This window comes from Meles meles, chromosome 7, assembly GCF_922984935.1.
Source record: "Meles meles chromosome 7, mMelMel3.1 paternal haplotype, whole genome shotgun sequence".
Taxonomy (NCBI): Eukaryota; Metazoa; Chordata; class Mammalia; order Carnivora; family Mustelidae; genus Meles; species Meles meles.
The window spans coordinates 11,432,324-11,459,503 of record NC_060072.1 but is presented as its reverse complement, the minus strand read 5'-3'; the positions used below and the strand labels follow the sequence as shown (position 1 = coordinate 11,459,503).

Genomic DNA, 27,180 nt, shown 5'->3' with positions numbered 1-27,180 from the left:
ACAGCGAAGTCTTGAGGTGCTTGGTGGTCCACGAGGGAGGGAGGGAGGAGGAAGTCTGCAGCTTTCAAGGCTTGGTTCCCCAGCCCACCAGAAAAACACAGCCATCCGTCCCTTCGATCCTGGGTTCTGGATGGTGGCTGAGGGACAGGATTGTGTTCAGTGCCACACCAGGTTTGTGCAAGCTTTCCCAGGGAGTCCCAGCGGGGCCTGCAGGGTGCTGAGTTCTGAGGAAAATAACCAGATGGGAGAGTGGGAGCCCAGCCCAGGGAGTGAGCAGGAGAAGCAATGAAGGACTTGGTCCCCAATCCCAGAAGACAAGCCCATGGAGAAGGGAAGTCAGGCCTCCAGAGCCCAGGCGAACCCCACGATGAACTCAACCAAAGGCACAATGCATGAGTCCATATTTATTGAAGCAGGCAATAGAAGACAAGATTGCGAAAGCCACACAGATCTTCGATACACTCCCCCCCTCCAAGTGATGAGGACTCTGAGGCTCAGGGAGCTAGCATCTCTTGGCCCCTGAGCTGGTTGATCTCCTTGACATATGGCGAGGTTCCTTGACTTGTGGCTGGCCTCTGCTGTCTCTTTTCTATTCCCTCCCTTCCATCATCACTTTTATTTTTTTCCAAATCAATCACTGTTCCAACACCACCTTTAGATTATTATTGGAATTTGACTGGTCGCTCAGCGCACCCCGAACCCAAACAGCACCAACAATTTACTAAACTTTCCCCCCTAACCTTCTGCCATCTGCAATAACCTCTCCCTCACTGGGCTCAGCTTCAGAAATGCCAAATGCCTCAACACCCCAACACAAAAACTTGATTTTCTCCTCTTTTCTCCTCTGATAAGGCACCTCATGTCTCTGTCCCACACATGTCCCTGCTCCCCGCCCAGCGCGGGGATCATGGAGTCGGGTCCTCCTTCAGGCGTTCATAGATCTTGGTGAGCTTCTTCAACTTCCTCTCCAGCTTCCGGGCCTGCCGTCTCATGTCTTTAGCTGACTCTGTCTTTGCTCCCTTTTTCAAGTGCACTGAGTCATTCACGAGGCTGACCACATCCACTGCAAGGAAGACACCTGCAGTGGCCAAACCCATGATCCGGGCTTGTTTGGTCATTGCCAGAGCAGTGCCTCCAAAAGCTTTCTGCACCTGCCCGCCACCTCGAACTGAGATTCTCTGAGCTGTCATGAGGTAGCTGGCATTGCCTACAGGGAGAGGGTTGACTTTGGACAACTTGATGGCACGAATTATCTTGGCAATTTTTTGCAGGGCTCTAAAGCATTTACCCATCGAGGAACTAATCTGGGATCTATGGTCACGCAGAACCTTTGCAATGACCTGGCCTTTGTCAAAACCAGTTGATGTCCAGGCAGCTTGGGTTTTTGCAGACGACTCACGTAAGGCTTCCACGACGCTGGTAGACACCTGGGTCACAGTGGCTGCTGCTCCCAGCCCTATTCCAGTTGCCAAGAGTACCAGACTGGCCCCTGCTGTCACAGGAGCCAGACTCAGACCAAGGATGCTCAGGAGGCCAGACACAACACCAGCGGAGTCGGCTACTATGTTGGCGATGGTGCAGTCCCGGTGTACCCTGTCCACCTCCTCTGCAAGCTCGTGGAGCTTTCTTATGTGCTTCTCAAGCTCCACTTTCAACTGGGGAAACATGTTCAGAAACCTCTCCCTAGCCAGGTGCTCTTTGGTCTCCATATCCATAGTTCCTTGCAGCTCATTCAGACGTTCACGTAGGGCTTCTGCCTCCTCCCTGTAACAGGGAAGGTCAAGGGATTAGGAGAAGCTTATCTGGAAAATGGGCTCCATTTGCTCTAACCTTCATACACCACAGAACTTTTACTGTAAATCAAATGGAAAACAGTTTTAAAAATGCAAAGAATCCTTCCTGCAATGTTACACACGTTCCATACACTACTCATGCTCCATAACACACACCTAGTCGGGGAATAAGTCCGTGTCATCCTCAGAGGCTCTTAAATAGTGGCTATTGGGGGAAGACGGCCTCACAGTCAAGGACAGGGCCCCACGTCAGTAACACAGTGTCTGCAGACTGGGAACTCTGCAGATGAAGAAGGGGAAGTGCAGTTGGAGCAGGAAAAGCTTCGTTCGGAGAAACGTCGTGTGTACTGAGGAATGAATCTCCCCGCAGAGGTCTGCTCTCGCCCTGGGCACTGGGAAGGAAGCTCTAGGCCCCACGTAGGATGTCAAGGGTCCTAGAATGATACAACTGTCTTCCGTTGCCTGGGCCATTGGCCACGGGACAGCCTGACAGGATGATGCAGTCTTTGCGTCATGAGCTGTCAGTTGTGACCACGGAGGATCTAGAAACTGGTCTCCCGGGGGAGTGGAAGGCGACAGGTCAGCCATGCAGGCAGATGTGACTGAGCTGCATTAAAACTCTGCACTCTGAAGCTCTGATTGAAAAAAACTCTCTCCTGGACCACATGTTATTCGGGCCCTTCTGACTCTCCTCTTGACTAGGCCCTGACCTTGGTCTTCTGGGCTCTGACCTTAACAGACTCATACCCAGTCTTAGCAAGAGGCATGTTAAGACAGCATAATGACAACCCACATACTCTCGATATCTCATCCCTTTGACATCTGATCAAATTCCACCTTTGATGTGGAAGTCCTTGACCTGCCTTCAGGAAGAACCCTGTTGGGTCAGGTGAGCAAGAATCCCTCCGCTTTGATGTCTCCTCTTGCTGATTTCCCATCCCCTGCCCCTGCCCTGCTCCTTGGCTAGAAATCCCTACCGGTCTTCACTCTGTTCCAAGATGAGCCCAATCTCTCTCCCCTGTGACATCACTCTTGACGCCCATGGCTTGAATTGAGTCTTCTTGACCATTGTAGTAAGTGTCACAGTAACTGCTCACTTGCACAGTGTGAGCATCCCTGGCGGCCATGCTCCCCGTGCGCTGTCACACACTGGATACAGGACAGTAAGGCCTCCTGAGGACGATGGAAGCTTTGCACTGGAAACCCTCCCAGACTCTGCCCCAAGTGTCTCTCTCCTTGGCTGATGGGAACCTGTCTCCTCCCCTGTCACACGGCATAACTGAGGGGACAGCTCTCGGGGAGCTCTGTGAGTGCCTCCGGGAAATCACTCAATCTCAGGGAGGTTTGGAGACCCCCCCACCCAATTTGCAGTTGGTGACAAAAGTAGGGACAGTCTTAGGGATTGTCCCCTCAGACTTTACAGTTGGCTAACTCTGGGTACCTGGAGGTTGAGAAAACAAGATCTCACAGCAAGAAGGGTCCTTAATGACCATTTGGCTTTGCAGCTGCTGTCTCTCCCAAGCCTGCTGTCCACTGACGGGGCCCAGCCACTGCCCCAACTGACTGAGAGCCACGACACCCACTACCCTGGTTCCCTTCAGACTTTCCAGCTCATGTCATGGATTCCCCACCCACCACCCAGCATCCCCAACCTCACAGGCGTCACAGCCTAAATAACACCTTAGCTGGTCACAGCTTTGCATGCATGTACACCAAGGCCATGTGCAACTCTATGACATCTCTTAAAGGTACAAGAGACCTTGTGAACCTTCTCTTTGAACCAGTAAGCTGGAAATGATCTAGATTTGGGCAAGCTACTGGAGAAAGTAGTCTCCTCTTTGGTGGGGACTTCGGAGGCTCACAATCCCTCAAAGGGTACACAACTGGCAGCTGCCCCTGTGGAGCTGGAAGTTGTCACCAAGTCACACTGTCTCCTATTGGTCTGGGGCTGCTCTGTGTAGAAGAAAGGGACTTCCAAATGGTAGTCAAGACCCACCCAGCTCCATGACCAGGTATAGAAGAAACCCTGCCCCGTAGCCTGGCTATCCCAGGGGTGAGGAGATCAAAGAAGGAAGGGAAGAAATGTCCCCTCTCCCTCTCACAGGACCTCTGCTAGGTCCCTGGTCTCTTCAAGTTTTTGCCCTAGAGCTTCTCTCAGTCGCAGATCCGCTGCCCAAGCCTAGTCCTCCAATCTTGATGCCCTGGCCCTCTTGTCAATTGTAACCACTGGCTCTGGCCCTGGTCCAAGCCTCCTGGGACCTTGGACAGGATGCCTAGGTTCTCCACCTTTGACCTCCCTATTCACGCTAAGGCCCTGGATACAATCTTCTCAGATTGAGTTACTGTTCCCATGGAACAAATGCCCAATCTGACACTCCCAGATACACAGACCCAGAGAACCCCAGGGCTGGGCAGAGACAGAGTCAGGATCCAACCAGCTCAGTCCAATTGCACTCCAGCCTCTCTACCTCATGGGCCCGCAGAATCCTGCATGTTCATGGAACTGCTCAGATGGGGAGGGAAAGCTCTAGTCTGAATCCCCAGAGCCGCAGACTGAGGTGTCAGTGTTCTTGTGACTGGTCCCAGAGGAAGTCGTGCTTGGCCCTCATCTCCAGGAGAAAGACCCTTACCCCTGTCTATTCTCAGCAATCCTCTAATGAGCTAACACTAATGGAGTCCTACTGTGTGTCATCACTATGCTAGGGACCTTCTGTGCATTATCTGCACTTCCTCATGATAAAATTGAACAGATGAACAGATCAAGGCAGAGAAGGGTCAGCTTTAGGTTAAGGCCTAAGGTCACATAACCTGCCCTCTGCAGTTTTCATCTCTCCTCAATCTGAGGCCATTCACGGCCAGTGATTGTCATGGAAGACATGTTCCTCATGGATTGTCGAGAAGGAACATGCTGAACTCCAACCCCAGGACACTACCCCACAGAGAGCTGGGAGACCATCCGGGGGCATCTGTGCAGGGGGCAGGGGGTACCTGGACAAAGTGGCCTGAATCACGAATCTCTCCCAGACTTCATGGTCAGTCAGCAGGAGGTATAGTTCCTCACTCCTCACCATGTTCCGGAAAGTCTCAATGACCACCTTGATAAACCTTTCACCCTCTAGATTGAAAAAATAAATAAATAAAAGGCTTATAGTTTTTTCTTTTTCCTGCTTCGTGAAGGCAGAGAGGAAACCAGGACTTAGCTAAAAGGAAACCATAGCACTAAATGGTGCATTTATGGACCCAGGGGTGGGAAAATAGGTGCGAGTCGGCCTAGGCAGCATATTGAGATATACAGATTCAGTCCCTGCCCCGCTTTCATTCTGATAAGCAGGGGCTTACAGCTGGGACACAAGACAAGAGCCCTATCTATCATAGACAGAGGGGCCTGGGGTTGCTAGGGGAGGGGAGGTTTTACCTGGGACTAACAGGTTCCAGGGACAGGGGACACCAACAATACTTAGGAAGGACACACTTTGTAGCAGGCACTGGCCCAAACATATAAACACATTCTATTTGATCCTCATAACCACATGAGGAAATACTCTCGTTTCACAGGTAAGGTTAGGTGAGGCACTCCAGATCACACAGCTGGGAGGTGGCAAAGACCAGACCGGGGTCCAGGTCGTGGCCCACTGACCCTCACAGAGCACTCAGGCTGGCAGCAGGGTGAGAGCTGGAGGAAATGGCCTCTCTTGTAAGGCCCCACAGTCATTCTGAGCCATGCTGGAGGCTTGGACAGGGCAGGAGGGCAGCAGTAGTCTCCAAGTTTGCTGGTCTACCCCCTCCCCCACCCTGCCTCAGGATCCCTTTTTCCCCTCCTTTTCCCTCTGCTGTCCCCCACCTCCCTGTGGACTGTCCTGGCCTCACTTCTGTATCATTGATGGATTTTATGGGCAGCAGGGGAAGGGAGGAAGTAAGCACCTCAGCCATGACCCTCAGAAGACAAGAGGGAGGTGTCCCTACAGACTCCTGGGCTGGGGACTCCCCTTGACCTCTCTTGGGGGCTCAAGGAAGCTCTTCAAGGGACCGATTCCTCTGCAGGTGAACTCAGCTGGAGGCATCCCCACAATTCCAGGGATCATCCAGAAAAGTGGAAGGGGACTACCTGGGCTGAGCCCACGGGCTCCTGAGGTCATGGTGTCAGCAGTGGGATCTGAGAGTTTTCCCTACAGCTTGCGTCCACGTCGAAGTTAGAAGAGCTGTCGCTTCACTCCTGGGGAAGAGAGAACAAATTCTGGGGTCAAATGTGAGCCAGCGGAGGCAGCAGGAAGCAGTGAGGGGCCAGGTCTCTGGGGCTGCCCTCTGGGATGGCGACAAATGCCAAAATGGACTTTACCCCATGTGTCTGTGTACTGGGTTCTGCCAGCTGCTATTTAAGGAAAGTTACTCACCTCACTCCAGCTCACTCCCAAGCCAAGTCAGGGTCTTGTTGTCCTGTTGGGGCACAAGAAGAAGCTCATCAGACAAGGAGACTGCCATCTGAGAAGTTACAGAAGCAATGAAACCAAACACAGAAGAAAAGATGGGAGCAAGGGTTCTGGAAATTCCTTGAGGTCAGGAACATGTGTGTTTACTAATGGGTAAGAGCTAATACTGATCAAGTATTGATGACAGGCAGCCTCACTGAGTACCCACACACACTCCAGGACGGGAACCTGAATGTCTCTGATCCAAATCCTGTGTGACGACTGTCCTCTACTCCCTTTAACATACAAAAACGCTTATTCATGTACAGTGACCTTTGAACAACATGGGAGTTAAGGGTAATGACCCCCATCATCGTGCAGTAAAAAATTCATGCATAACTTCTAACTTCCCCAAACTTTTTAAAAAGAGTTCTTATTTATTTGACAGAGAGAGAGAGAAAGTGAGGGAGGAAACACAAGTAAAGGACGTGTAGAGGGAAAAGCAGGCTTCCTACTGGGCAGGGAGCCCGATGCAGGGCTCAGTCCCAGGACTCTGCAATCATGACCTGAGATGAAGGCAGACCCTTAACAACTGAGGTGCCCCTTGACTTCCCAAAATTTAAGTACTGAAAGCCTACTTTTGACCAGAAGACTTACCAATAACATAAATAGCTAATCAACATGTATTATATATGTTCTATGTATTATGTACTGAATTCTTGCAATAGAGTAAGCCAGAGAAAAGAAAGTGTTAAGAAAATCATAAGTAGGGGTGCCTGGTTGGTTCAGTGGGTTAAACCTCTGCCTTCAGTGCAGGTCATGATCCCAGGGTCCTGGGATGTTGCCTCTACAACTGGCTCCCTCCGTAGTGGGCGTCTGCTTCTCCCTCTCCCTCTGCCCCTCCCCCCTGCTCATTTGTTCTGTCAAATAAATAAATAAAATCTTAAAAAAGAAGAAAATTATAAGGAAAAGCAAGTACATCTACCATTTTGTACATATATTTAATGAAAAAATCTGCATATAAGTAGATCTGTGTTGTTCAACCTGTGTTGTTCAAGGGTCAGCTGTGTAAGTGTTTATTTGTAAATGACTCCTCTCCTTCCACAGTGTTGGCTTGCATCGCTAACCAGTCTTTGCTTTGATTAATTTCCTGGTGCCACTACTTCCCAAAGCCTGTGCCCTCATTGCTTCTGCAAGATTCTTCATCCCACATGGCCTGGAGTCCTGCTGAGTCCTGGCGCAATCCCTATAGTCCGACTCTCAAGCCTTCCCAATAATGCCCAGTCTTCTCTGCTTCTAATTCTTTATCTAAAGGAAAGTGAAAAGAACAATCTCCTTGTATAAAACTTTGCGTTTTGCATTTGAGACTGTTTCCTTAAGTCATTTCTAGAAGCACGATCACTGGGTCAGAAGCTATCAGCACATATGAATTTTTTCATACCTAGCGCCACACTGTGATGAAAAAAATTATACCAATTCACATTCACACTCACAGTACATGAGGGTGTCCATCCACTGCTCTGTTCTTAACAGTTCTTCGTAGCCTTTTGTAAAAAACACACCCTTATAGACAGAGAATTTATTTGATTCTGTTATTAGCTTGTCTTGGGAGACGAGGAAAGACAGCAAATGTTGATTATGTTTAAACATTATTTCTTTAAGATCTTATTTATTTATTACTTGGGGGGGGTTTGAGAGAATGACTAGGAGAAGGGGCAGAGGGAGAATCAGACTCTCCATGGAGCTGGGAGCCTGATGGGGGACTCAATTCTAGGACCCCAGGATAATGAGGTGAGCCAAAAGAGACACTTAATCAACTGAGTCACCCATGCACCCCTAAGCATTATTTTTAAGTTTATTTATTTTTTTAGTCTCTACACCCAATTTGGGACTTGAACTCACAACTCCAAGGTCAAGAGTCCCAAACTTTTCAGAATAAGCCAGCCAGGTGCCCCCAGGCCCTATTTGAAGAAGGCAAAAGAGCATTTATCAGCTTCCCCTCCTGAGACCTGACTGAAATGATAGTAAAGGTACTTACAGGTATAAAAATAACTAATGATAAGAGTGACTCGCCTTTGTGGCCTTTCCTCTGCACTGGCGATTGCTCTACGACTTTACAAATAATAACCTGTCTTCTTCCAATAATCATGGAGTTGTGCGTGTATCATGTGCCGCCCTGTTTATAGATAAGGAAACTCAAGTACAGACTCTGTGACTTGCCCCAGGTCAGAAATCTAGTAAGTGGTAGACTGGGTTCAAGTCTTCAAGGTCCTGCTTGCTGGACTCAAGAACCCACACACTGCCTCTCCTCATTCTGCTATCACTTTAAAAGGCCATTGGGCCCAACAGGAATCCAGAAGCTTAGACAAATGTTTGAAGGCAGATTGGATGGAGTATTGATAGCTGAATAAAGAAGAATAGAGGGAATTCCCATCAGAAAACCAGAGAGAGAACAAGGCAATAGGCAGGAAGAATGGTCTGCTAGGCAGAGCTTTGGAGAGGGAGACCAAAGATGAGAGGCAGGTGGAGGGGAAGCAGGAATAAGGTTACCAACCCCACACCCGACCCTATATTCATGGCAGCCTACGTCTACACCAGAAGAGGGAAAATCAGAAATGAAATACTCCAGAAAAAATAATTTAGATGTCTTCTGACATTTAAGGGTCCTCATCCGATCACCCCACTGGGAAGCCTGTCAGTCCACTTACCTCTTTCTTAATATAAATGGGTAATCTATGATCAGATAGGTAAGAAAGATGACCAGATGGAAAGGGTGGCTAAGGTAGATAAAAAACGAGTCCAGAAGGGGTGCCTGTCGGTTCATTTGGTAGAGCATGCAACTCTTAATCTCAAGGTTATGAGTTCAAGCCCCACAATGGGCATAGAGTTTCCTTTCAAAACAACAACAACAAAAATCAACTGGACTTAATAAACCTTAAAAACAATGCCAGAGAAGCACATGATTTTGATTATAGAAAATAATTTTTCAAACCTTGCCCAATGACCTCAGGGAGATTAGAAAGGTGTTGTCTTCATAAAATGAGAACATGGTGCACTGAAAAAGTAAAATAATAATAATGATAATAATATACCAAAACAGGGCCTTTAGGACTTAAAAAGTGATTGACAAACTAAACAAGTTTAGGTAAAGGTTGGAATAGTCAAGGAAAACTTCCAGAAAATAAAACAAAAAGGTGAGAGAAGAAATGGAACTAAATGAGGAATGACAAGTTACCAATGCTATCAATTCTTAGAAAATTACTTGAGAAAGAGCTGCAGGAAAAAAAAAAGTTCATGTGTTTAGGGGGTGAGGTGGAGGATAATGACCAAGAAACCAAGAGACAGAAAGATGGGAGGTCCGGGAAACAGGAAAATTAACATGGACAGAAAGGAACCCAAGGAATCCAGCTGGGCATGCAGCAGACCTAGTGAGCAACAGCCCAGAACGGAGTAAGAAGTGAAGAGTTGTGTGGGGAAAGGGGACTTATAATAATATGTACGATATAGTATCTTACTCAATGCACTGTTCAAAAGAAATTGAGGAAACGTTGAAGGTAACATTGCAAGGGGTTAAGAAAGTAGGCAATTAGAAATTCAGGAAAAACTAAAGCTGTACAGGAAAGCATGTACCGGGGTGCCTGGGTGGCTCAGTGGGTTAAGCATCTGCCTTCAGCCCAAGTCAGGATCCCAGGGGCCTGAGATCTTGTCCCACATCAGACTCCTCGCTCAGTGGGGAGCCTGCTTCTCCCTCTGCCTGCCGCTCCCCTCTCACTTTCTGACAAATTAATAAGAATATATTTTTTTTAAAAAGGCACGTACAACCATATTTTACAAGTTAATTTTACAGTAAACAATACTGAAAATATCACACATATATAAACCTTCTTGTCTGATTTTTTAACTTTTAGAACAAAAGAGGCCATTTAATTATGAGAACCAAATGCGCTTGTTGTCAATATGTAAATCAAAGCACAATGGTGGAAGTTGGGAGCCAAAGCACTGAAGAGAGGAGGAGGATTAATATCCACATTTTACAAAGTGAGGACCCAAAAATACCAGCTACAATTAAAAGGCTAGGAAATGAAGAGGTAAGAAAGGGGGCAGGGGGGAAAGGAACAAAGGTAGGGAGGTGTGTAAGAAAAAGTATAAAAATAACTGAAATCATCATCTGCCTTAGTTAGCAATAAGTAGCTCATATTACAACTTAAAAATCAAGGGAAAAAGGGGCGCCTGGGTGGCTCAGTGGTTAAAGCCTCTGTCTTCGGCTCAGGTCATGATCTCAGGGTCCTGGGATCGAGCCCCACATCGGGCTCCCTGCTTGGCGGAGAGCCTGCTTCTCTCTCTCCCTCTGCCTGTCACTCTGCTTACTTGTGCTCTCTGTCTCTCTGTCAATTAAATAAATAAAATCTTTTAAAAAAATTAAGGGAAAAGGGGCACCTGGGTGGCTCAATGGGTTAAAGTCTCTGTCTTCAGCTCAGGTCATGGTCCCAGGTCCTGGGATTGAGACCCGCATCGGGCTCTCTGCTTGGCAGGGAGCCTGCTTCCTCCTCTCTCTCTGCCTGCCTTTCTGCCTACTTGTGATCTTTGTCTGTCAAATAAATAAATAATTTAAAAAAAAAAATCAAGGGAATGAAGTTAGCTATCGTGGTGGGTGACTATCTGCTTTGCACCAGGCACCGTTCTAAGTGATTTGGACACATCGACTCATACATTAGTTCTCACCGTGACTCTGTAAAAAAAGGAACTGAAGCCCAGAAAGGGTAGATAATTGACCCGAAGCACCCAGCTAGTGCCAGAGCCGAATTCAAATCCAGACTCTCTGTCTCCCTGTCTCTCACCTATTCTGTTCTCCCACTGTAGGAATATCATAGAAAGATACTGATTAACCACCAAAAGGAAAAGCAACACATTAAAAGTGATTGTTTTTAATTGAGAAAGGGGGTGAGCAGAGCCCTCGGGACTAATGGATTTTTTTTAATCATATGCGCTTGTTACTTCGATTTATTTTTTAATTTTAAGAAAGTGGAAGTCCCTTTAGAGCAGTGAGTAAAGGCTCACCCCAATAATGGGCTGGTTTCTGGCACCACCACGTTCAAGATGATGAGAGCCAGTGGATCAGTTCCCATAAGAAATCAGCCTGACTCCTGATGTGACAAGTGACAGTGTGGGGAAACCTCGGTGGTAGATAAAGTAAGTGCTCTAAGAAAAGTGGGATGATAACATAGGTTCAACGAGAATAATCAGAGTGAACGCCATCCTTCCACAGGTATATATATGGTCTAGCCATCCCTCGCCCACTCCCACAGGCACCCATGGCTTTTCCTCCACTCAAAGGTAGCCAGACACCTTGGAAGAAAACTGAATTCCAGGGGCCTTCAATAGCCCCTACTCCAGAAGGAAACGATGCTTCGGGGATGTTCAGAGCGGTGCTCAATAGGGCACCCACTGGCGATCCTTACAAATTATATAGAATAATAGTGATCCTTGATAAAGATTATTTTGATCATGTTTAATTGGGCCAGGCTGAGTCTGTGAAAGGATGTGAGTCCCTAATAATGTTCAAAGGAGAAGACTGAGACCAAGTGCACAGAAAAGGTAGATAAAAAGGTAAAAAGTTGTAATGCAAAAAGGAGTTAGTATAATGGGGACTGTTTCATGGTTAATTAATCCTAATAAGAAAGGGAGCCTTGTTTTCTTTTTCTTTATTTTTTTAAAGATTTTATTTATTTATTTGACAGAGAGATCACAAGTAGGGAGAGAGGCAGGCAGAGAAAGAGGGGGATGCAGGCTACCCGCCGAGCAGAGAGCCCAATGCGGGGCTCGATCCCAGGACCCTGAGATCATGACCCGAGCTGAAGACAGAGGCCTTAACCCACTGAGCCACCCAGGAGCCCCTGGAGTCTTTGTTTTCTAATGAAGATTTTATTTATTTATTTGAGAGAGAGAGAGAAAGTGACAGAGTATGAACAGGGGGAGGGAGGGAGGAGGGGCAGGCAGAGGGAGAGGGAGAAGCAGAATCCCACGGAGCAGGAGTCCCAGGCAGCGAAATGACATCATGAAGCACAAGGACCAGGAGAAAAAGCAGAGAGCAGCAGCGTTTACTGGCAGAAAGAGCCAGAACCCGGATGACACCAAACATTCGCAAATGTGTCTGCACTCTCGGGCTCAGCCTTCTGGTCCTCTGCTATTCTGGGCCCGGCTGTGACCCTTCTCTTGGGCTTCAGCAGGGTTTGATGCTGGACAATGCTCCCTCCAGCCTGATTAGTACCCGGGTTGTCCCTGGCTAGCCTGCAGATCGCTCAGTTCCTGGCAATGTTGTCAGGAGGAGAAGGAGGGAAAAAGGCTGCCCCTGCCCACCTGCATGACCCCGACAGGACACGGAGCCCTCCCATCCCCACCTCCCATCCCCCCTGGCTCTGGCTAAACTCTCCGGAGGCAGCAGGACAGAGAGTCTCACCAAAGCATCTCCCTGGAAGGGCTGCAGGCAGGCTCCTCGAGCAGGGAGGAAAGGGGAGCCAAGGACAGGACCAAGTTCAAACTCCTTAACCTGCCCTGCCCCCAGTTCCTGTCTTCCTCACTGTTCCCTGATTCCGTGTTGCCTTGGTCCGTGCACCCTCAAGGACATCTCGTTTTCCTGCTTCTTTTATTTTTTCTTTTTAATTTTTATTTCAAGTAGGCTCCTTGCCCAACGTGAAGCTTGAACTCACAACCCTGAGATGAAGAGTTGCAGACTCTACCAACTGACCCATCCCCGAGCCCCTCCTTGCTTCTGATCACACCTCAGCCTCCAGGCTATTGCTTAGACTGTTCCCCCCGTCCCCGAATGCCTTTCCCCACTTTCCTCACCCTGTAAACGTTTACCTGTGCTGAGAGACCTGGCTCAACCACTGCTTCCCCTGCCGTCTTCCCCCGTGGACCCTCGGGTTCCCCTTCAGTGTGCGCTGTCCTGACTGCAGTCCTCTGTGTGTCTTCCTCCGTTGGACTCTGAGCACTGGCGGGACGATGTCTATTCCTTGACACAACTCCTGTTCCAGGGCCTCTCGGGGAACTCTGAGCTGGGCTCAGAGCCAAGGTGTGGGATCACAGCGCACCCAGCTTCACTCCCCGCTGAGCAATTCCACTGTTTTCTTGTCTGTCTGGATGAAAAGCTTGTTGTGGCCGAGAACAAATAAGACCACGCCTCAGATTTCACATGAATTACCCTCCTGATTTAATGTGCTTTAGACAGTCCTCCCAGATTTCTGGGCATTTCCATTTATTTCCTCATGTCTTCATGCTCCAGCCATGGTGTTGTTTATGTGAAGAGAAAGAGAAAGAGGAAATTGCAGTAAATTATTGGTTTCCTGATGCCTGAGCCTTAGCAGGTTTTCCAAAGCCTCCCCTCGCCCAGGGTGGCCAGGCCAGGTCTGGATGTCGGGCCCAGCTCCCTCCACCCTCACCCCATGTTTGTCTGCTAATGGCTGCCAGTTGCAGTTAGGTCCTTGCAACATGAGGAGAAGGGGGAGGCCATTTCCTTCCTGCCCTGCGGTCCTCTGAAGGCACAATAAAAACCATGTTCTTTTGGAGAGTAGCCGACACCCATTAAATACTCCTGAAGGAGAGGAGGAGGAGAAGAAGGAGGAGGAAGAAGAAGGAGAAGGAGAAAAAGGAGGAGCAGAAAAAGGAGGAGGACTGAGAAAGACAAGGGGACAAGGAGGGGAGGTGCCTGGGGGCTTAGTGAGTTAAGCCTCTGCCTTCCGCTCAGGTCATGGTCTCAGGGTCCTGAGATCGAGCCCCGCATCGGGCTCTCTGCTCATTGGGGAGCCTGCTTCTCCCTCTCTCTGCCTGCCTCTCTGCCTACTTGTGATTTCTCTCTCTGTCAAATAAATAAATAAAATCTTTAAAAAAAAAAAAGTGGGGGGGGCAAGGAAGAAGGGGAGGAGAAAGGGGGGGAGGAGAGAGGGAGGAATTGGAGGAGGAGAAGGAAAAACCAAAAGACTTGTATGAAATCAATCAGTAGATCCCAATAGGACCTAAGCATAAGCTAGAAAGAAAAATCTACAAATGTCCTGGGGAAAATATTTTTTAAAAATAACGTTGAGTTGGACAAACTTTTCTAATCAAGATGCAAATCCCAGATGCCAGAAAGGGAAAGTTTCCGTTATCTGATCTCTTAGCAGTTAAACATTGCATAGCACGCCATGAACAAAGTCAGACTACAGCGAGAGGCCAGGAGGCCCCACCCTCAATCCTTGGACCAGCAAAAGCTGAGCACCCACGAAACACGACAGATCCTAGGAATCCCCATGAAGAGACTGAAGCCAAGTTCTTAAGAGATGGGATCAGAGAATCCCCAGGGAAGGGACTCACCAGACTCACACGGTTGTCGGCAGGCAAGGCAGAAGGGAAGACCAGGCCTCCGGAAGCAGGTGTTTGGTAAGAAATGATTTTTACAGCCCGAAGGCTTCTAGGTTTGCCTCCGCTGGCAAACACACGGATCTAAGTTCACGCCTGATCATCAACCCCAGGAGTCTACAGTTTGGTCTTTTCAGATTCCAAGACGAGACCACGCTGCAGTGTGACCCTTCTCACCCCTGGTCCCTCTCTTCACTCTGCTGCGAGCACACAGGTCGGCCTCTTCCTCTTCCTGCCCCACAGTGGGTGGAACAGAGGGCCCAGTGGGGAACAGGGAGCAAAGCCCAGACATCTCCCTGCTCTGTCTCCCAGTCATGGTCGTGGTCACGGTCATAGTACCCTGGGCCAGTCAATCCCTGTCAGGCCCTCAGGCTCCCTGCAGGCTGGGCCCTGCGCAGACACTCAGAGACTGTGGGCAACACAACCCTGAGTCCTTGTACCTCAAAAGGAAATCTCTTGCTGGGGGAAGGCCAGAGGCTCTTCCTCACCTGCCCTCCACCTGCCCTGCTTCCTCCAAATTCCCGAAGGCATGAGCACCCCGACATCTGCCTTCCATCTGGGGTCGCCTGCTCAGGTCACAAGTAGTCTGCAACCTGGTATGAGTGGTGTCCCCCTCCCTCTCCACTGTTTTGGGGGCACAGGGGGAAGGGAGAAGCAGTCAGACAAACCCGGCTACAAATCTGGGCTGCGTCCCTGCTCCACATGGGACCTGGGCTGGAACTGCAGGTTCCCCCTTCATCGACAAAATCATGACAACCCGCGATCCTTTCCTGACAGAGCTGTTTGGAGGGGGAGTCCACGGGCAGGACCCCCACCCCCGAGCTCACCAGGGATCGTCCTTGGAGCTGAGACATATCCAGGGGTTCGTGCCTAGGTGGACACGGGTGTGTGTCTGGGCAATAACCACACCTCGGGGCCCAGATATATCGGGGACCTGAAAGGAAACTGAAAGTGTCCACGTCCCAGCAGCTCGTGAGGAAACAGACATGACCAGGCCGGTGCCACCCTTTCGCCCACCCTCAGCTGTCCTGACTCCCTCCAAGGAACAAGCCCACACCTGACATTCCAGGTCCTTCTCCGCTCAGCACTTCCTGCCACTGACACACTGTGGGAACCTCAGCAAAGGACTCCCCCACCCACTAACAACCCCAGGGCTTGTTCCCAGCCCTTCCTCTCTGTCCCTCCTGCCGCACCCCCCACTACCATGCCTGCCCTATTCACCTCCCTGTCCCCAACATATCAGGTGCTCACCACGTACTTGCCATATGGCAGCCACTAAATGTCACCGGTGGCTTCCAGACATTTGCTGATGCAGATCCTTCTGCCAGGAGCACCCGCCTCACCACCTGGAAAAATCAGGCTCATACTTCAGAGCCCCACTCGGGCATCACCTCCTCTGAGAAGCCCTCCAGCAGCCTCCCTGGCAGAGTCCCTGTGCCCTACTCTGCTCCCATGACATGTGGGCGAGGGGTCGAAATCCCCTTCTCTGGTCACCATGTCCCTGTCTTCCCTTCCCCCCTCGGATCTAATCAGATCTCTCTAGACTTGTCCCTGATGCCAGGACAGTCCCAGGACACCCGGCCTTGGTGGCCAAGTGCCCTGGCAAGGCTGCAGACGCTGGCAGGAGACAGCTGAGGAACCCCTGCTGTTCTCAACAGTGGACAGAACTAGGGGTGCACCAGGCGCTGGGCGGACCCCGTCCACGCAGTCCTGTCTGGTGCCCACAGCAGCTCTGGGAGCTCCCAGCCCCCTGCACCGACACAGAAGCCGAGGGGGAAGGGCCGCACGACTTGCGAGGTTTGCAGAGTCTGGACAGCAATGGGCCGTGCACCTGCACACAGGGAAGCCAACCTGACCCTCCCATCTGGGCAAGTGTCCCCGGGCATCATGTCTCCTCCCTAGCATTGAGGGAAGGACAGAGTGACAGACTGATGACCCAAGAATCGCACCCCAAGGTTTGTGATGATCACCTCGGGGGTGGCCCGGGAGGTCAGCGTCATTGGCAGATGGGGAAAGCCAGGTGAGGGGACAGGTGGTGGCTTGGGTCCAGCCACTCAGGGAAGGAGCCGAAAGTCAAGGCCACACTGACACTCGGACCTCAGACACGTGGCTGAAGCTGTTCGTCCACGTCACCTTCCTCGGCTCCTTGTTGCTCATTGTTGTGTGAACTCCCTTCCTCCTGATTGTTCTCCCTTTCCCGAGCTGGCGGTTCACCTGCTGCCATGATGGAACCACGGTGAGATGCGGAGCGCGACACGACATCCCTGGGAGCTGCGGCCCGAGGGTCTCATGCCTGTGTGTCGTGGCCTCGCAGTGTGTGGACCTCGCCGAGCTCCAGGATCACGGCCCTGCAGGGCGGCGGCCAGGCTGGGGCTGCAGGCCCCTGAGGTGAGGATTCGGTGTCTTTGACCTGCAGGGACGAGCGCCGAGTCCGCCCCACCTGGGGACCCGAAAGATCTAGTGACTATAAAATCAGGCTCCTCTTCACGCCCAACGATCACAAGGAAAGTCACCCAGGATGACCACAGTTCCAGAGTCGGGGTCTCGAGCAATCTCTGGTCAATAAGCCATGTCAGCCCTCGGGGACAGTGACCCCGGCTCAGCGGGAGAGTCACCCTCACACCGCGGAGGGAGGTGTCTGGCCGACGCCACAGCACCATCAGGCAGAGGCTGGGACAGTCAGCAGACGGGGGCTCACGACCGGCACCCCCACCCCATCCCTCCATCCCGTGGGGACGCGTGCTGGACTGGGCCCTGCTGGACCTTAGGACTCATGTTTCAGAGCAGGGACCCCACCTGCCGGGTCTCCCTCTGTCTAGGGACCGGGGCGGGGGTGGCCCGAGTGGGGGTTGCAAACTGGACATGGGACAGCAGGGACTTCTGAAGCCATCACAGTGGCTGGCAGAGACTGTCACCTGAGGCGACTGCGTCCATGCTGCCGGCACCTGGTCACTCATGGGTCGTGGAAGGGGAGCCACGGGTCGGGGTCACTTGTGACCTGGCCGCATGCGTCACCCCGTGGACAACCTTATTGGTCTTTGCTCAGATCCCTGGTCAAATCCTACCCTGAACAGCATTTGTCAACTTCAGGAAGGCTCAGAACTAAGAATGAAGACGACAAAATCAAACCCGTCCTCTTCTCACACATTCCAACAATTCTAACTTTATTATTTCTGGCCTTTCCATTACTTGTTCCTCCACCCGTCTCTTGACCCATGTCCCCTGTGTCCCCTTTCGTCCCTTCCCCTCACTGTCTGTCCCCTCCGTCCTTATTCCAGGTTTCATGTTCCTTCCCCTCCTTCACTCCCCCTGCCTGCCCTGCATTAACCCCTCCCTCCCTGGCTCAGCTTCAGAAATGCCTAATTCCTCAACAGTCCATCCCAACACCCCAACCCTTTCCCCCCCTCTAACAAGGCACCTCCATGTCTTTGTCCCACCCCTGTCCCTGCTCCCTGCTCTGCTCGGGGATCACGGAGACGGGTCCTCCTTCAGACGTTCATCGATCTCACTGAGCTTCTCCAACTTGCTCTCCAGCTCCCGGGCCTGTCCCCTCATGTCTTCAGCAGACTCTGCCTTTGCTCCCTCTTGCAAGTGCCCTGAGTCTTTCACAAGATCATGCACATCTGACCCAAGCGAGTGAACTGAGGAAACTGCACTCCCGATCCGGGCTCCTCTGGTCATTGCCAGAGCAGTGCCTCGAAAAGTGTTCTGCACCCGCCTGGCAGTTCCACCTGAGACAGGCAAACCTGTCGTGAGGCACTGGGCCTGGACAGCCAGCTCAGGGTTCCCCCTGGCTTCCTTGATGGCACGAACTTTATTTGCAAGTTCCTTTAGCTCATTGCGTAAATCAGTTCCTGAGGAAGAAATAGAGTCTCTGGGGCGATCCCGAAACTTTTGAAATACCTCATCTTCATCAGTGTCACTTGATATCAGGCGATTCGCTTCATCAACAGCGGAAGACTCGCTGCACAATTCCACAAGGATGCTGCACAGTTCGGTCACAGAGGATACTGCTCCCAGCCACTCTGCAGGTACATAAAGTTCCAGAATATGACGAATATTGTCCAGGACGCCAGACACAAAAGTAGCGGAGCTCAGTACTACGTTGGAGATGGTGCGGTCCCTGTGTTCCCTGTCAACATCATCTGCACACTTGTGGAGCTTTCTTATACTCTCCTCAAGCTCCGCTTTCAACCGGGGAAACTTATCCAGAAACCTCTCCCTGCCCTGCTGCTCTTCGGCCTCCAGATCCTTGGCTCCTTGCAGCTCGTTCAGAAGTTCACGTAGGGCTTCTGCCTCCTCCCTGTAACAGGGAAGGTCAAGGGATTAGGAGAAGCTTATCTGGAAAATGGGCTCCATTTGCTCTAACCTACATACACCACAGAACTTTGATTGCAAACCAAATGGAAAAGAATGTTACAAATGCAAAGAATCCTTCCCCCAATGTTACACACGTTCCGTACACTGCTCATGCTCCATAACACACACCAGTCGGGGAGTAAATAAGTCCGTGTCATCCTCACAGGCTCTTAAATAGTGGCTATTGGAGGAAGACGGCCTCGCAGTCAAGGACAGGGCCCCACAGTCAGTACCACAGTGTCTGTAGACTGGGAACTCTGCAGATGAAGAAAGGGGAGCACGGTTGGAGCGGGAAAACCTCCATTCGGAGAAACGTTCTGTGCTGAGGGATGAACTTCCCCACAGAGATCTGCTCTCACCCTGGCACTGAGAAGGGAGCTCCAGGCCCCACCTAGGATGTCAAGTGTCCTAGAACGATACGACTGTCTTCCTTTGCCTGGGCCGTTGGCCTCGGGACAGCCTGACTATGGTCTGGGCTCAGGATAGCCTGACTATGCTACTAGGATTATGGAGTCTTTGGGTCATAAGCTGTCAGCTGTGACCACCAGGATCTAGAAACTGGCCTCCAGGGGGAGCAGAAGGTCACAGGTCAGCCATGCAGGCAGATGAGACTGAGCCCCAGTAAAACTCTGTCCTAAGGATCGGGCTGAAAAATACTCTGTCCTGGACCACAGGTTACCCTGGCTCTTATGAGCATCCTCCTGACTGCGCCTTGACCTTGGTCATCTGTGCCCTGCCCTTCACAGCCTGCCATGCCCAGTGAACAAGAACCCTGTGCGTTCAGGTTAGCAGGAATCTGACCACCATGAAGTCTCCTCTTAGTGATTTCCCATCCCCTGCCCCCGCCCTGCTCCTCGGCTAGAAATCCCTACCGGTCTTCACTCTATTCAAGATGAGCCCAATCTCTCTCCCCTATGACATGACTCTTGACGCCTATGGCTTGAATTGAGTCTTCGTGACCATTGTAGTAAGTGTTACAGTAACTGCTCACTTGCACAGTGTGAGCATCCCTGGCGGCCATGCTCCCCGTGCACTGTCACACACTGGATACAGGACAGTAAGGCCTCCTGAGGACGACGGAAGCTTTGCACTGGAAACCCTCCCAGACTCTGCCCCAAGTGTCTCTCACTTTGGCTGATGGGAACCTGTATCCTCCCCTGTTACACAGTGTAACTGAGGGGACAGCTCTAGACGAGTTCCATGAATGCTTCCGGGGAATCCGGGAATCATCCAATCTCGGGGGAATTGGGGAACCCCCGTTTTGCAGCTGGTGCCAAAAGTAAAGTCAGTCGTAGGGACTGTGCCTCAGACTTTGCAGTATGGCTAACTATGGGTAATTGGAATTTAAAAGAAAATAAAAGACTTCAGAGCTAGAAAGGACCTTACTGACCCTTTTGCTTGGTAGCTGCTGTCTCCCCCAAGCCTGCTGTCCTCTGATGGAGCCCAGCCACTGCCCCAACTGACTGAGAGCCACGACACCCACTACCCTGGTTCCCTTCAGACTTTCCAGCTCATGTCACCGACTCCCAAACCACCACCCAGCACACCCACCCCCCTGCATTACCTCACAGGTGTCACCAGCCTAAATCACACCTTCGCTGGTACACCACGGCCATGTGCAAGATTAAGACATCTCTTAAAGATGCAGGACACTTCGCGAACCTTGTATATGAATCACACAGAAAAATGACCTGCATTCTGGCAGCTAGCAGAGGAAGTACTTTCCTCTTTGGTGGGGACCTCTGAGGCTCAGCATCCCTCAAAGGTAGACAATTGGCAGCTGCCCTCTGAGGAGCTGGAACTTGTCACAAAGTCACACTGCCTCGTATTGCTCTGGAGCTGCTCTGTGTAGACGAAAGGGGCTTCCAAATAGTAGTCAAGACCCCCCAGATCCCAGGCAAGGTATGGAAGAAACACCCCTTATGGCCCCATATGCCCGGTGGTGAGGAGATCAAAGAAGGAAGAGAAGAAATGTCCCCTGCCCCAGTCACAGGACCTCTGCTAGGTCCCTGGTCTCCTCAAGTTTGTGCCCTAGAGCTTCACTCAGTCCCAGGTCTGCTGCCCAAGCCTACCCAGTCCTCCAACCTAGACGCCCCCTTGTCCATCCTGATTCTCATCTCTGGCCCTGGTCCAAGCCTCCTGGGACCTTGGACAGGATGACTCCACTTGGTTCTTCAACTTTCTCCTTGCAATTCACACAAAGGCCCTGGCCACAATCCTTTCAGTTTGAATTACTGTTTCCATGGAAAAATGCCCAATCTGACACTCCCAGACACACAGACCCAGAGAGCTCCAGGGCTGGGCAGAGAGAGAGTCAGGATCCAACCAGCTCAGTCCAATTCCACTCCAGCCTCTCCAACTCATGGGCCTGCAGGATCCTGCAAGTCCCTGAAACTGCTCAGATGGGGAAGGAAGGCTCTGTTCCAATTCCCCAGGGCCACAGACTGAGGCATCAGCATTCTTGTGACTGGTCCCAGAGGGAGTCGTGCTTGGCCCTCATCTCCGGGAAGAAGACTCTTAGGCCCTGTCACTTCTTGGGAATCTTCTAAAGTCTTAACCTTAATGGGGTACCAACTATGTATCATCACTATGCTAGGGACGTTACGCACATTATCTTCATTTCCTCATGATAAAATTGAACAGATGAACCATCAAGGCAGAGAAGGGTCAGCTTTAGGTTAAAGCCCAAGGTCACATGACCTGCCCTCTGCAGGTTTTGCCTCTCCTCAATCCGAGGCCATTCACTGCCAGTGATTGTCACGGAAGACATATCCCTCATGGATTGTTAACAAGGAACATACTCAACCCCAACCCCAGGACACTGTCCCGCAGAGACCTGAGTGACCATCCGGGGGCATCTGTGTAGGGGGGCCGTTACCTGGACAAAGTGGCCTCAGCCAAGAATCTCTCCCAGTCTTCATCGTCAGTCAGCAGGACGTGCAGCATCTCTCTGACCACTGAGTTCTGGAGGGTCTTAATGACTTCCTTGAGAAAACTTTCACTCTCTAGATGAAAGAAAAAAATGAAAGACTTTTTGTTTTCTCTTTTTCCTTCTTCACAATGGGAGAGAGGAACCAGGGCTTAGCTGGAGGGAAACCACAGCACAAAACCATGCTTTCCTGGACTCGAGGTGGGGGTGGGCAGGGAAATAGCTGACAGTCGGCCTAGGCAGGGGTACTGAATCAACAGAATCAGTTCTGCCCCGCTTTCGTATCTGAGAAGCAGGGGCTTACAGCTACGGCACAGGACAGGACAAGCGCCCTAACATAGCCGTGGGAGGCTGGGGATGTTAGGGGAGGCGAGGTTTTACCTGGAAATAACAGGTTCCGGGGACAGGGGACAGCAACAATACTTAGGGAGGACACACTGTGTAGCAGGCCCTGGCCCAAACACATAAACACATTCTATTTGATCCTCGTAACCACATAAGGAAATACTCTCATTTCACAGGTAAGGTTAGGTGAGGCACTCCAGACCACACAGCTGGGAGGTGGCAAAGACCAGACTGGGGTCCAGGTTGTGGCCCACTGACCCTCACAGAGCACTCAGCCTGGCAGCAGGGTGAGAGCGGGAGGAAATGGCCTCTCTTGTAAGGCCCCACAGTCATCCTGAGCCATGCTAGAGGCTTGGACAGGGCAAGACAGCAGGAGCAAGCTCTAAGTTGCTGGTCTATCTCCTCCATCCACCCTGTCTCAGGATCCCTTTTTTCCTTCCTCTCTGCTCTACTGTCCCCTGCCATCCTGTGTTCTGTCCTGGCCTCACTTCTGGGTCATTGATGGATTTGATGGGCAGCGGGGGTAGGAAGGAAATAAGCACCTCAGCCATGACCCTGAGAAGACAAGAGGGAGGTGTCCCTACAGACTTCTGGGTTGGGGACTCCCCTTGACCTCTCTTGGGGGCTCAAGGAAGCTGTTCAAGGGACCGATTACTCTCTAGGTGAACTCAGCTGGAGGCATCCCCGCAATTCCAAGAATCATCCAGACACCTGGAAGGTGACTACCTGGGAAGAGCTCTCTGGCTTCTGAGGTCATGGTGTCAGCAGTGGGATCTGAGCGTTTTCCCTACAGCTTGCATCCACGTCGCAGTTAGCAGCTGTCGCTTCACCCCTGGGGAAGGGAGAACAAATCGTGGGGTCAAATGTGAGCCAGCGGAGGCAGCAGGAAGCAGTGAGGGGCCAGGTCTCTGGGGCTTCCCTCTGGGATGGCGACAAATGCCAAAATGGACCTTACCCGATGTGTCTGTCTGTGTACTGGCTTCTGCCAGCTGCTAGTTAAGTTACGTTACTCACCTCCCTCCAGCTCACTCCCAAGCCGAGTCAGGGTCCTGTCGTCCTGTGGGGGCACAAGAAGACGATCATTGGACAAGGAAGTGGAAGAAACCATCACCTGAACGTAGGTTAGTCCTAGTTCTCACAGTACTGCTAGAGTCAGGACAGGAACACGAGTGTCTCGTTCATTTCCTGACTTGTTCGTGTTGGCCGTTCTGACTGGTGTGAGGTGGTATCTCATTGTGGTTTTGACTTGTATTTCCCTGATGCCAAGTGATGTTGAGCATGCCTGTTGGCCAACTGGGTGTCTTCTTTGGAGAAATGTCTGTTCATGTCTTCTGCCCATTTCTTGATTGGATTGTTTGTTCTTTGGGTGTTGCATTTGACAAGTTCCATATAGATATTGGACACAAGCCTTTTATCTGATAACACACGGTTATTATTTCTTTAGCAAGCTTTGTCCCCCTTCTGTCCTCCCTTCCATAGATAAGATTTCCAGAGACACCCACAGACAGAATTGCTCCCACCATTGGGAGCACCCCATCCAGGGTGGCCCAGCTGCCTCTCATCTTAGGACCTGGACGCAGGGGATTGACTGTATCTCCCAGTCTTGCCAAGAAGACAAAAGGGAAATCAGTCTAGGGGTCCCGGGGTCCATCCTACTGTAAGGCACAAGTGGGAGAGGAGAGCTGGCTGGCCCTTTTCTCCTTCTTCTGCTTTGAAGCCACAGGACCTCAGGGCACCAAGGCATCCAAATGACATCAGGAAGCACAAGGACCAAGAGCAAAAGCAGAGAGCAGCAGCAGTGTGCGGGCAGAAAGAGCCAGAACCCGGATGACACCAAACATTCCCCAATGTGTCTGCACTCTCGGGCCCAGCCTTCCCGTCTTCTGCCCAGCCCTGACACTTGTCTTGGGACTCAGCAGGGACCGACGCTGGACAATGCTCCCTCCGGCCTGATTGGTACCGGGATGTCCCTGGCTAGCCTACCAATCGCTCAGTTCCTGGCAAGGCTGTCAGGAGAAGGAGGGAAGAAGCCTGCCCCTGCCCACCTGCATGGCCCCGAGAGGACACGGAGCCCTCCCATCCCCACCTCCCATCCCCAGTGGCTCTGGCTAAGCTCTCCAGAGGCAGCCGGACAGAGAGTCTCACCAAAGCGTCTCCCTGGAAGGGCTGCAGGCAGGCTCCTCGGGCAGGGAGGAAAGGGGAGCCAAGGACAGAACCAGATTCAAACTCCTTAGCCTGTCCCACCCACCCCCAGTTCCCTAATGCCCCCGCTCCTGTCTTCCTCACTGTGCCCTGATTCCATGTTGCCTTGGTCCAGACAACTCCAAGGACCCTTTCCTTCCTTGCTTTTTTTTCTTTCTTTTTTAACTTTTATTTTTTTTCCATTTTATTTATTTTTTTCAGCGTAACAGTATTCATTGTTTTTGCACAACACCCAGTGCTCCATGAAAAACGTGCCCTCCCTATTACCCACCACCTGTTCCCCCAACCTCCCACCCCGACCCTTCAAAACCCTCAGGTTGTTTTTCAGAGTCCATAGTCTCTTATGGTTCGCCTCCCCTCCCCAATGTCCATAGCCCCCTCCCCCTCTCCGAATCCCACCTCCCCCCAGCAACCCCCAGTTTGTTTTGTGAGATTAAGAGTCATTTATGGTTTGTCTCCCTCCCAATCCCATCTTGTTTCATTTATTCTTTTCCTATCCCCGTAACCCCCCATGTTGCTTCTCCATGTCCTCATATCAGGGAGATCATATGATAGTTGTCTTTCTCCGATTGACTTATTTCACTAAGCATGATACGCTCTAGTTCCATCCACGTCGTCGCAAATGGCAAGATTTCATTTCTTTTGATGGCTGCATAGTATTCTACCCTATGACCCAGCAATTGCACTACTGGGTATTTACCCTAAAGATACAAACGTAGTGATCCGAAGGGGCATGTGTACCCAAATGTTTATAGCAGCAATGTCTACAATAACCAAACTATGGAAAGAACCCAGATGTCCATCAACAGATGAATGGATAAAGAAGATGTGGTATATATACACAATGGAATACTATGCAGCTAACTTTTATTTTAACTAGGCTCCATACCCAATGTACAGCTTGAACTCACAAAGGTTCCTGAGATCAAAAGCTGTAGACTCTACCGGCTGACCCCGCCCCGAACCCCTCCTTGCTTCTCATCACACCTCAGCCTCTGGAATGCCTTTCCCCACCTTCCTCACCTTGTAAAATTTACCTGTGCCTAGAGGCCCAGCTCAACCACTGCTTCCCCTGCCATCTGCCCCCATGGTACTTCCAGGTTCCCCTTCAGTGTGCGCTGTCCTGACTGCCGTCCTCTGTGTGTCCTCCTCTGTTGGACTCTGAGCACTGGCGGGAACATGTCTATTCCCTGCCGCAACTCCTGTTCCAGGGCCTCCCGGGGAACCCTGAGCTGGGCTGAGGTGTGGGAACACAGCCCACCCAGCTTCCCTCACCACTGAGCAATTCCACTGTTTTCTGGTCTATCCTGATGAAAAACTTGTCCTAGCCAAGAACAAATAAGACGATGCCTCAGATTTCACACGAATTGCCCTCCTGATTTAATGTGCTTTGGACAGTCCTCCCAGACTTCTGAGTGTTTCCATTTATTTTCTCATGTCTACATGCTCCCGTCATAGTATTGTTTATGCGACGAGAAAGAGGAAGAAGAAATTGCAGTAAACATGGGTGTCCTGATGCCTGAGCCTTAGCAGGACTTTCCAATGCCTACACTCCCCTCGGGGGGCCAGGCCAGGTCTGGATGTCGGGCCCAGCTCCCTCCACCCTCACCCCACATTTGTTCCCTGATACCAGGAACTTTGTGGAGAAGGGTGGGGGTCATTTCTTTGCTGCCCTGCAGGCTCCTTTGAAGGCACAAAAAAACACTGTGTTCCTTTAGATTGTGGCTGGCACCCATTAAATATGTCCTGATGAAGGAGAAGGAGGAGGAAGAGCAGGGAAGAAGAAGGAGGAAGAGAAAAAGGAGAAGGAGCGAAGGAGAGGGAAAAGAAGAACGGGAAGAGGAGGAAAAGGAGAGGCGTGAGGGGGAAGAGGAAAAACCAAAAGGCTTGTACAAAATCAATCAACCAACCAATCCCAACAGAATCTAGTTGTAAGCTAGAAGGGAAAAGCCACAACTGTCCTAGAAAAAATGTTTAGAAAAGAATAACGTTGAGTTGGAGAAACTGTTCCAATGAAGATGCAAAACCCAGATGCCATAAAGGGAAAGTTACAGTTATCTGATCTCTTAACAGTTAAACATTGCACAGGACACCGTGAACAAAGTCAGAGTACAGCGAGAGGCCAGAAGCCCCACCCTCGATCCTTGGACCAGCAAAAGCTGAGCGCCCACGAAACACCACAGATCCTAGGAATCCCCATGAAAAGACTGAAGCCAGGGCGCCTGGGGGGCTCAGCTGCTAGAGCATCTCCCTTCGGCTCAGGTCATGATCCCAGGGTCCTGGGACAGAGCCTGGCATCAGGCTCCCCGCTCCCTGGGCAACCTGCTTCTCCCTCTCCCTCTGCCTGCTGCTCCCCCTGCTTGTGTGCTCTCCCTGTCTCTGTGAAATACATACGTAAAAATCTTTTAAAATAAATAAATTTTTAAAACTCAGTTTCACTGTTTAAGAAAAAGAGAGAGAGACAGAGAGAGAAAAAGGAGAAGGCAAGTCTTTAAAAGATAGAAACCAAGAATCGCCAGGAAAAGGACTCACCCAGACTCACAGTTCTCAGCGGCAGGTGCAAGCGAAAACCTCCTGAAGCAGGTGTTGAGGGAGAAATGGGACTTTAACAATCCGGAGCTTCCCAGGCTTGCTTCGGCTGGCGTAAACACACAGACAGAAGCTCACACCCATATCATTAGACCCATGAGTCTGCAGTCTGGGGTTTTCAGATTACGAGTCTACAGTCTGGCATTTTGGGATTATAGGACTG

The 27,180-nt window shown here is 50.9% G+C and overlaps 2 protein-coding genes across 5 annotated transcripts in view; both read right to left on the bottom strand.

The window, feature by feature from the left end:
• Positions 1-397: 397 nt before the first annotated feature.
• The window catches only part of LOC123946183 (apolipoprotein L3-like), a 60,309-nt gene continuing 33,526 nt past the window's right edge, over positions 398-27,180 (bottom strand). Inside the window, exons 1-6 of one of the 4 annotated variants that reach the window (XM_046011461.1) lie at positions 14,549-15,415; positions 13,061-13,475; positions 6,185-6,272; positions 5,899-6,006; positions 4,782-4,908; positions 398-1,764 (exon numbers count right to left, since the gene is read on the bottom strand). In XM_046011461.1, coding sequence (XP_045867417.1) covers positions 906-1,764; positions 4,782-4,908; positions 5,899-5,929 — 1,017 coding nt within the window. In that variant the 5' untranslated portion in view covers positions 5,930-6,006; positions 6,185-6,272; positions 13,061-13,475; positions 14,549-15,415 and the 3' untranslated portion in view covers positions 398-905. Of the gene's footprint in view, positions 1,765-4,781; positions 4,909-5,898; positions 6,007-6,184; positions 6,273-13,060; positions 13,476-14,548; positions 15,416-27,180 lie in introns of those variants that run through there. The other 3 variants (XM_046011459.1, XM_046011460.1, XM_046011462.1) reach the window with 3 other exon arrangements.
• Positions 18,043-26,992, bottom strand: LOC123946305 (apolipoprotein L3-like). The gene is made up of 5 exons (XM_046011779.1): positions 26,961-26,992; positions 23,241-23,283; positions 22,953-23,058; positions 21,831-21,957; positions 18,043-18,896 (listed from the first exon to the last, which is right to left on the bottom strand). Exons 3-5 carry the CDS (start codon positions 22,981-22,983, stop codon positions 18,062-18,064), a joined length of 993 nt encoding a protein of 330 aa, XP_045867735.1. The 5' UTR covers positions 22,984-23,058; positions 23,241-23,283; positions 26,961-26,992; the 3' UTR covers positions 18,043-18,061.